This window comes from Pinus tabuliformis, chromosome 2_1 (assembly GCF_031772625.1).
Source record: "Pinus tabuliformis cultivar Carrire ecotype Pingquan chromosome 2_1, CPIR1, whole genome shotgun sequence".
NCBI lineage: Eukaryota > Viridiplantae > Streptophyta > Pinopsida > Pinales > Pinaceae > Pinus > Pinus tabuliformis.
In genome coordinates, this window is record NC_142299.1 from 655,150,136 (window position 1) to 655,160,867 (window position 10,732).

General features: G+C 33.4%; 1 protein-coding gene across 1 annotated transcript; it reads right to left on the bottom strand.

Annotated features, from left to right (window-relative positions):
• Positions 1-5,393: 5,393 nt before the first annotated feature.
• LOC149202295 (peroxidase 27-like) lies at positions 5,394-7,829 on the bottom strand. The gene is made up of 4 exons (XM_089399935.1): positions 7,599-7,829; positions 7,317-7,508; positions 5,940-6,105; positions 5,394-5,797 (listed from the first exon to the last, which is right to left on the bottom strand). Exons 1-4 carry the CDS (start codon positions 7,827-7,829, stop codon positions 5,394-5,396), a joined length of 993 nt encoding a protein of 330 aa, XP_089256061.1.
• Positions 7,830-10,732: the final 2,903 nt, after the last annotated feature.

Below are 10,732 nucleotides of genomic sequence, written 5' to 3' on the forward strand. Positions count from 1 at the left end.
AAGTGAGTAATCCATTAAGAGAAAAGGACCAAGCAATCGCTTCGCTACAAGCACAGTTATCGGAGGCACAGTAGAAAGAAGAACAACTCGAACAGCAATTGTCCACGCAACAACAAATAAATAATCAATTGAATAAACAATTGCAGGAAGAGAAACAAAGGATTGATTCAAGTGAAATTCAAAAGGAGAAAGAGCTGTCGGAAGCATTGGCAAAATTGAAAACAGTAAATGAACAGATGGTGAGGACGAAAGATGAGCAAATTGCTCTATTATCAGGTCAAATAGAGAAGTCCAAGAATCTTCCGCAGCCTGCCGAGTTCAGAGCAGAAGAACTACAGATTAACAAGGCATTGGTAACACAAATAAGACTATTATGTCAGAAAATTACTCAAGCAGAACCCCTATGTGACATAACAACATCAATAATCGATAAATCAGTTGATGCTAGAACATACTTACAGCAGGCCAATGAGACCTTGACAAATTTTCTTGATTGGCAGGACACTGATGAGGGACAGGCAGCTAATTTGCCAAAAATCTTAGAATCCCATAAAGAAATCCTATTTATGGAATGGCAGTCCCAGTTAATGAAGGCAGAGAGAGCAGTTTCTAGATGCAAATTAACCACAAGTAATTTGGTTGAGTTAACTAATGATACTCTCTACTTATCTAATATGATCTCTCAATGTACACCAGGTAAATTACTATCGGCTAAAACATTGGAGCAGTCATGTTATCAAGCGCTGGAAAAGAATGGGAGGTTGATCGCAGGTATTAACGGTTTAACTTGGGACACCTATTGGTTGTTCCTAGTAAAACCATACAGCCAGAGAGCCGCCCTCAAGTGCCTAACAGATGCAATCGGGTGTACCATTCCCGATATACAAGATGCCACCTATGCTGCTCAACTCAATTCTCGTCTCAGCCACCCTCAAGAAGTGGAACCAATGCTAGCAATATGCCAACTCAGGTCGAAAGAAAAACAGCCAGAGTGATGAATCATGCTGTCGACTACCAGATTGCTATGAGGAAGATACTCCAGATCAAGTTGTACCAATTAAGTAGCATTTTAATTTTATAGTTAGTTAGTTTTAATCAAGTATTTATAGACCCTTTCAATGCATTGGAAAGGGTCGTAAGTTTTTGTATATGACTTAAACCTGAAGTTGCACTATTGTACTTCAGGTATATTTTTTTATAAAGACTGAGCCAATTATTCTAATTTTGATAACGAAGCTTTTATGTGGATGTGCACTACTGCCTCTATTTAAAAGTATTTCTGAGTCGGAAGAAGGAATTCAAATAGCGACTGATGTTGGGAATGATTTGCAGCTCATATGGTACTACTATCTATGTCTGAGTTCATTCTTTTTATGTGAATTGTTATTTGATCACTCTTGCTATTATCAGATATATGCATGTGTTTTTAACAGCATTTTTTATACTTTCCACCACTGGATGTTTACAACATGTTTTTCTTTTAATCATACATGTATCGGTAATATAAAAGGATAAGTGTAACAATGTTTTATTAATTACTTTGTTCAACTATTTGAACAAAGCAATCATTAAGTAAATGAATGTCTATGTTTATTGAGTAGAGTCATCTATATGCCTATTGATGAACATAGATCATCAAGCGTTACACTTGAAAGAATAGAAGCTTCCCGGGATAGAATAGTCATTTGTATTTTCGCTTTTAGATTAAGTCATCCACTCATTATCATTTATTAGAAAACCGATCACTCATCCATCCCATTTTTATTCATTATTGGGAAACTGGTCCCATTATATCCAGTCAAAGCCAGCATCCCAAACGGAAAAGGAGTTGTATTAAGGTCTGGACCGGGTGGTTATCCCCCAATGTTGATGCAACGATTTTCGGGGCATCAACACGTATATACAATGCTCACAAAGATCAAGATTGTAGGATTTCAAACCTGGTAATAAATTTTTACCAACAAGGATTTTTAAGCCCTTCTCACTCATGTGACTCGAACGCTTATGCCACAAATTTGTTGAATTTCCTTCCTTTGTGATAGCAACCAAATCTGATTTTCCTATCAGTTTCTTCAATGTGTATAATGTTTCTGTCTTGCGTCCTTTGGCCATGACCAATGCACCTTTGCTAATTTTCTAGCCTCCTTTTTCAAGGCTTGTCGAATAGCCTTCATCATCTAGTCGTCCCATAGAGATTAAACTCATGCGCATTTCTGGTATATGCCTGACCTGTTTCAACAATATATCTTATCCATCTTTCATATTGACCTAGACATCTCGTACTCCAACAATACTGCAAAAATGATTATTCCCAAAATGCACTCTACCATAATCACTAGGATTATATGAAACAAAACTATCTTTGCATGGTGTTACATGGTGAGATGCCCTAGAGTCAAGGATCCAATCAAAGCTACTGCTAAATGTATATACACATGCATCCTCTACTGAAACAGTAAACAACACATCACCATCTGTGGCTACAACAGTGGTCTCACCTTCATTTGTGCCGGATGACTTGTGATTTATACTGGACGGTCTCTGATCCTTTTGTCATTTCTTCCAGAATCGACACTATTTCTTCATGTGCCCGGGTTTGCCACAATGAAAGCAGATGATTCTGCCTCTCCTTGATTTTGATCGGCCTCTCGATCTTCATCGCCTTTGTCGGCCTCAATCCATTCTCCTACCACGATCAGCTACAACTAGAGTCTCTCCTCCCTGGTTTTCCGCAATTGACTTGCGTTGCAGCTCCTCATTCATTAAACTGCTGCTGACATCTTCAAACTTTAGAGTCCCTATAGTTGCTAAAGTGCTCATAGCTACAATTAAATTTTCCCAACTGTCTGGCATAGAACACAGCAACAATATGGCTCTAATTTTATTATCTAAAATGATTTCAAGAGAGGCAAGCTGATTAGTAGTAATATTAAATGCATTCAAGTGCTTAGCAACTATAGCACCCTCCTTCATTTGAGATTATAAAGCTTCTTCATCAAGAACACTTTGTTTGATGCCCTGTTTTTCTCATATAGATCATGGAGCTTCTTCCATAATTCATCAGCCGTCTTTTCTCCAGACACATTGAAATAAACATTCTTTGCTAAATATTGGCGGATTGTTGTAATCACCTTTCTATCTAGCTTATTCCTCTCTTCATTTGTCATCGATGATGGTTTCTTTGTTGTGCCCTCAATCAACAAATACTGATCCTTTAAAATCAGTGTATCCTCCATTTGTGATTTCCATAGGGAAAAATTAGCCCCGCTCAACTTCTCCATATCTGTAACTACTGTCTCCATTTTCAATCAAATTCACGTCCCAAAACACAAAAAATTCCACTTAAAAATAAAACTTTAATTATTACTTTTTAAAATTTAGTAATAATGACCTTCCTCCTTTTAAAATACCCTTTTCAAAATTCCTGCTCCTTTTAAAATACACTTTTCCAAATTCCAACATATAATTATATATGCTTCATAATAAATATAAAAACATATATAATGTTTTAACCTTTTCACATTTCATACATATATATGTTGGTTTGAGAAAAAACTTCACGTATACGTGCAAACTTGATGTGAAAAAAAACTTACGAAACACCACGTTTCAACTCCAAACTCTACGGATCTCCATGTTTCAAACTCCAACAACACATTTCAACATAGATCTACGACCTTGTTTTTCTTGCATTAAGCAGCTTGCACAATGGATATTTGACCCTGGTTCTGATACCAGTTGTTAGATCAGAGCATCCACGACCTTGTTTTTCTTGCATTAAGCAGCTTGCACAATGGATATTTGACCCTGGTTCTGATACCAGTTGTTAGATCAGAACATACATAACACACAGTGGATTTATACTCAGAGAGTTAGATGGCAATAGTAGAGAATAATTCACAGACAAATGGAGAAACAACAAGATTACTCTATCAGAAACAGTGGAATAGATAAAAAGATCACTAGAGAACAGAAATTACTTTGCATTACATAATAGACTTGGGCCTTGGCTTGCTTTCCTTGGCCAGAGAAATTACAAATTTATAGAGGCAGAAGAAGGATCTAGATTCCTGAATGTGATTCAGATGGAGATGTGGAATGAGCTAGAAACTAATGGCGGTGTGGAGATCTAGAAAGATCTAGAAAGTAATGGTGGTATAGAAGGATCTATAATCCTGCATGAATTTGGCTTCACACTTAACAATTTACTCCATGAAATTTAGAGTTTGGAAATGTTAGCTGTGGTCCATAGTTGCATGGTTTCACGGGAGCCATGACAGAGATAGCCACTCAGCAAGCTCCTTAGCGGCATATCAAAAAACTAAAAGTGTTAATATTGTATGTATACTAAGTCAATGATTAACTTATTCTTTTTTTATCTTTTTGCGTAAATAAAAATAAAATGATATTCAATAATTAAAATCAAAATCACTAAAGTAATCATTAAACTAGTACATAATACTTAATATTTACCATTATACAATTTACGAGAAACCCATAAACATTCCTGGCTGATTAACAACCACTGAGAATCAACGCATCGAAATAACAGAAAGTCAACCTTTTTGGAAACGCAGTAATAACAAGTCCCAAATAGGTTCTGCATCCAGTGCGACAGATGTCTGTTGACGAAAATGGTTTTGTTTACTGGGTACGGTAACCGACGGCACTGGATACTGAACCCGGGTAGAATAAGAGAAACAAACCTCACTGTGCACACATAGACACCATTTTCGTTTACTGTCCAGCAACATTTATTTGTTGCAAGATTAACACGCCATTAATCACAATAGAGAATGTCTTTTACAATATTTACAGAACATTTAAAGGTTTTGTTCCGTCGCAGATTGTGAGCCCGTAAAAATTTCACAGCCCATATATTGTTGAAAAATATTGTTGAATGTAATATGTTATTTTCTTATGACAAAGTCCATCTATGTATATGTTCGCAGTATATTTACTGAACTTATAAAGTTCTACTATTGCAATGAGCAGATTATGAACTTATATTCAATAGCTTCCTTCAAGCCGATTATGAACTTATTTTCAATGGATTTCTCCAAGCCAGTGAACTTACCTCACAGAACACAGGAAAAGTTGTTAATTTTTATCAGTTTTTCTAGAAACATTCCGGTTGCCATTTCACCGAATTCAAAACTGTCGTAGAAAGAATCGAGATATGTATGTATCCCAGACGAGAATTCCTTTAGTATTAGCTGCGTACTGAAATAATAAAATGATCCAAAACATAATAATAACATTTTACTGTTATTGAGCAGCCATTCAATAATAACAATTATTGACTGATTATTGGACAGCAATTATTTATATGGAAGCAATGTACAGAACACAACAAAAAATTATATTGGAATCAGAGGGAGCGGTTGCGTTCCTCAGTTTACAAAGGCGCAATGCTTTCTGATTTCCCCGGCACTCCCTGTCAGAACCCCAATTTCTCCCATCCGCTGAATTGAGTTTTTGAAATTGTCAAAAAAGCTCTCCTCCTTTAACTGCTTCTCAACAATCTTTTCTGAAGTAGAGTCTGTGAGAAGCGCAGCATCTGATTGGAAGAGCCCTCTGTGTGATTTCAGATTACTGAAATAATCGCTGTCGAACGTGAGGGGGCTCCCAGGATCCATTGGCAATGGGGTTGTAGTGTCCGTTAAACTTGTGCACTTAGTCTTGAGTTGCTCCGCGTAGGACTTGTGCAGGGAAGGATCCATGTCGCCTTTCCCAGTGAAGTTGTAGAGTCTCCTGCTGACCAGATTGCAGTGCCCAATTCCGATAGTATGCCCACCTGCAGCAGTACAAGATCAAGACCTAATTTATTAGGTATAGTTGCAGAATTGCCAGATGAACTGGAGATTTATGTTATATATGTAAAGAGATGTTGCATTATATTTTCATATATTTAGATGGAGACTTAGATCGAGAGGTACCAGATAGAACAACTAAGTCTTTAACGCTGAGCCCTTTGCTGGCAAAAGAGGCTTTAAGCTGGGAGAAGTTAAAAAAGGGCGAAGGGACGTTTATCAAAACCTCGCTTGCATTAGATATCCTTCCGTCCCTGCGACCTGTTTTCACTCGCCAGAACGGTCCTTTATTCTGCATAGATATCAACAGCCACTTATTAATTGCCATCCAGTTGCAAATATAAATATTTTGACACCCTGTAATTACAGACTATGGCTAGTCTTCTCTGCAATGTATAACTATAACGCACGCGGCCAACCGATGTTCCCTTTTACTCATGACATACACAGGAAGAGATGGACAGAGTAGATAAACTACCTCAAGAATATAAATGTGTAGGGAATGTTTTTAGGGTTAGTAAAATTGTGGGATTTTACAATAAGATGTATAAATGGTTCATTTTATAATAAGATGTTAATCAAGTAAATGTATATATTAGTAAGGTATTAATATGTTTTTATTGTATTTATAAAGCTTTAGGCTATATCAATAATATTAATATTTTTAATGTGTTTTTATTGTTTTATTTATAAAGCTATATCAACCAGATTAATATTTTTAATGTAATTGTACTAGTTTTATTTGATTTTTTTCCTTGTGAATAAATGAAACTAAGCCAGTCTAGTGTGAACTCTAACACATATGTAGGCCCTTTTCCCACTTATAAAGTGGTACAAAGTGAATCCTAGGATTTTGAACACCTTGCACATAATAATTTATTTACATGGTTAGAAGTAACTTCTTTTATTATAACTTAAATAAATATGATATTTAAATTACTTTATAGCTTTACCATTCAAATTTTTTACTTGTTAAATAGATTCTCTTATAATATCATATGCCAATATCATAACCTATCAACACCACATGTTCTTGTTCATTTTTTTAATTAATTCATTTAAGATGAAGTGGATAGAATAAAATAACTAACTTGAATATAAACATTCACGTTTGATTTGTGAATACTATGAATATTCTAGTAAATTCCATAGAAATGTAATCTCTACAGTGCACACAATAATTACTCATAATTAAATTAAAACTTATCCATAATTTATCAATATCAAATTTGTGAATATGACATTTTTTATAATTATTAAAAAAAAATATTAAAAAAAAATTAACTAATTTGAAAAAAAAAATATTAATATTTAATTTATAAACAATATTCTAAATATTTAAACCTATTTCATAAATGTTAAATCTCCATAATTCATCTAATTATTAATAACTAAATTAAAATTATAAAAATTCCAACTATTCCTAATAATTAAATTAAAAATATAATAAAATAAAAGATAAAATAAAATAGCATAACTAATTTACTGGAAAACAGATAATACCGCAGCAACTACAGCATCTCTAGCAACCAGTGAAACGATGTCAGCACAAGAAACGACCCCGGGACAAATTTGCTCTATTTCATCCTTGGCTTCGTCTATAACTTCAAATCCACGAAGAGAGAGATTAGGGATTCCTGCTTTTTCTGACGTGCTATTTGCTGTAGAATTCAACAGAACCGACCCATCGCAACCCTACAGTGACACAAAATATTCAAAATATTCAGTACATTACTCCTAGCAACAAATTAATTTGCTCAACAGATATATTTTAAAAGGACATACCCTCACAAAGCAATCATGAAAGTGCATCCTCAGCAGAGGAGCAGCCAGAGTTGGATCTTTCTGTATGTATTTCTTGACTACTTCTTCAACCGTGCTCTCAGCCGATGGGCAACTCCTTTTGTAGAAATCATATCTTAGAGCTCCAGCCTCACACCATGGCACTGTAGTTATTAAAGCAACTCCCAGCAGAACAACAAATGAATTAATAAGAACAGATACCTCACTCCTCATCTTGCGCTTTGAAGTTTGAACTACTTTTCTTCTTGTATTAACGAACTTAGACACACATTTCGCAAGGAAAGCACCTTCAAGCGATTATCAACTGGTGAGGATTAGATGAATTTATAGCGCTCATATTGTCATAGAGGAAAGCATAAGAAAATGATTCAAGCAAATTAAAAAGTCAAATTAACATTACTTGATTTTTAATCAACTCAAATTGTATTGCAAGACCGTAGCTTCGTTTGTAAATTTTGCAGTCCTTATCTAAGCATTTGTTTTTGTTTGACATAATCTGCACTGCCTTATCTGTTATATATTATATCTTGTTGCTCTTTCTGTCTGTCGTCTGCTACTCATCCATTATTACGGACCAGAGCATGTGCAGCCATGTGAGAGGACAGTTGACTTTGTAACGTGAGTATTGTCGTGGATAAGCTACAACAATAAGCATCCTTAATGACAACGGATTCGACGATAAGCAGCCGCTCCCAGCGAAGTTTCCTTCCATTCTCTCCTTTAGTTCAATAAACAGTCTACCATGAGGCAATTCATAATATTTGTTTGAATAATTGAAGGGATATAATGAATTCTAAACGAAGCTATGAGGCGATTCATAATATTTGTTTGAATTATTGAAGGCATATAATGAGGTTTTCTATATGGAATTTTATATGTATTTCTGTTTAGAAGAATCACAGGTAGGTTGGGTTCGATTCCATTTGGAGCATAAGAATGTCTGCGCACATTCTAAGCAATGGGCAAAGCTACCCAAAATTTTATGTTAATGAATAATAATTTTTTTATATTTAATTTATTTTTGGTCATAAGAAAATTCGGGCAGATCAGAGTAACAAGGCGTAATGCCATGGGAATCGGAAAAAAAATGATCCACTCTTATAAAAATTTATACAATTTAAACCTATTTAAATATCTAATATGCTTTTAAATTTTCCTTTAATTAATAGATTATATGCGGATGGATACGATTATATGTCGGTGGATAGGATTTATTCTGTATTTTCATAATCATATAAATGAAATAACGAATTCAGAAAATGGAGTGATACAATTTTTTAATATTGTCCTTAATATTTTCCACTACTAAAAATTATTAATGCATTTTGGCATCTATTACATAATTTGTTTGTTAGGAAGGAAAAACTCAAGTGCAATAAGTAAAAAAAATGATGATTCATCCAAATATTCTAGGATATGTTAGAGGTAAAGCTCAAATGCAATAACTAGAAAAATAACGATTCATCCCAATGTTCTAAAGTAAAACATTGTGTCTAGAGTCTAGAGGCTTTGAGTTGCATTGTGTCTAGAGGCTTTGAAAAACAACTCACTATGTTAGAATATTTCTAAATAAAGTAAAACATTGTATCTAGAGGTTTTGAGAGGCAACTCACAAGGTTAGAAATATAGAAATATTTGAGAACCCTGAGAAGCATTTATCATTGATCCAATTCATCTTAGTATCCTGCTTCATTGAGGGCTTTTCGATTGAAAAAATCTTTTAACACTCTTTTGCCCATTATAATACCCTTAATACTCTTTCTCTAATAACATAATACTCTTTCCTTTAATACCTTTTTTTGGCCTTTGTAATATAATTCTTATTAACATTCTATTTTTACTTATTTAAAGACGCTCTACATTGTTGCAAGAAATTCCTAAGAATAGTGAATTCACCCAGAGCTCGTGGATGCGTGAGATAATCCTTAAATTCATGTTTTAATTAAGAGTTCCGAGGTTTGATGTTTTTCCCACATGTGAGGTTGAAACGTTTCTTATAAAATAAAATAAGACGTAAATAAAGTTGTGTCCAACATACAGGCATTGCGTAGAAGTTTCTTAATGCAAATGCAACTACCTAAATATGTAATTACCATTACGATTATTTTTAATTCATAGAAAATACTGTTCAATACATCAAATCATTCCCTACACAGGCATTACAAATGCATTAATAGAGGACTTCAAAATAAATGGTATGTAAAGCGAATGATATCCGCATGAATGCAATGTACGTCTATTAGGATTGTGTTTAATGCTTAGAATTTTTTTTGGGTTACTTACAAAAATTACAATTTGACTTAGTCTACTTTATTTTTAATGATAAACGGATTTTTTATTTTATTTGGATTTTTTTTTAATTTATATTAATTTTAATAAAATGGATTAGTATCCTAACACGCCACCATATTGTAATTTGTTTCTTTATTTTTAATTTATATAAAATATATATTTTAATGACAAGTATTATTAAGGAAAAAAAATACTATTCATCAATTATTATTAGATAACTAATTATTTTTGTATTTTGATGACATATATTAAATTAAAAATATATATTTTAATGACAAGTATTATTAAGCATTAAAAATATTATACATCAATTATTATTAGAAAACTAATTATGTTTGTATTTTGATGACATATATACTAGGCAATGTGTAAAGCATTTAGCACTAGGAGATTAACAATTATGTAAAATAAGTTATAAAAATCACTTGATTACTATACGTGTTTTTATTTGTTTCTTAAACATGAGTAACTTTATGTTTCCTACACACAATAGAGAGAAGTCATTTATGGATTATTTGGTTTCCTACACACAATTGACATAGCATATAGAGAAATCATTTATGGATTATTTTTACAAATAATGGACATAGCATTTCATGAAATCATATATTGAAATCATATATGGATCATTCATGATGATTAAAGGAAAACATTGTAATCCAATTATTATGGTGAGCAAAAATACTTTGATAAGGTTCATGATAATTAAAGGAAACAATGCAATGAAGTTATCATAGTAAGCAAAAATACTTTGATAAGGTTTATGAATGTTAGAGGTATTTTGGAATCAATAAATTATGAATACATTAAGAAATTAAAAAAGA

Excerpts from the sequence above, each read along its gene's own strand:
- LOC149202295 (XM_089399935.1), bottom strand. The coding sequence starts at position 7,829 with ATGAGGAGTGAGGTATCTGTTCTTATTAATTCATTTGTTGTTCTGCTG. Across the intron at positions 6,106-7,316 it reads GAGATGCTGTAGTTGCTGCG|AATAAAGGACCGTTCTGGCG; the intron begins GTATTATCTGTT and ends ATATCTATGCAG. Across the intron at positions 5,798-5,939 it reads AGACTTAGTTGTTCTATCTG|GTGGGCATACTATCGGAATT; the intron begins GTACCTCTCGAT and ends GTACTGCTGCAG.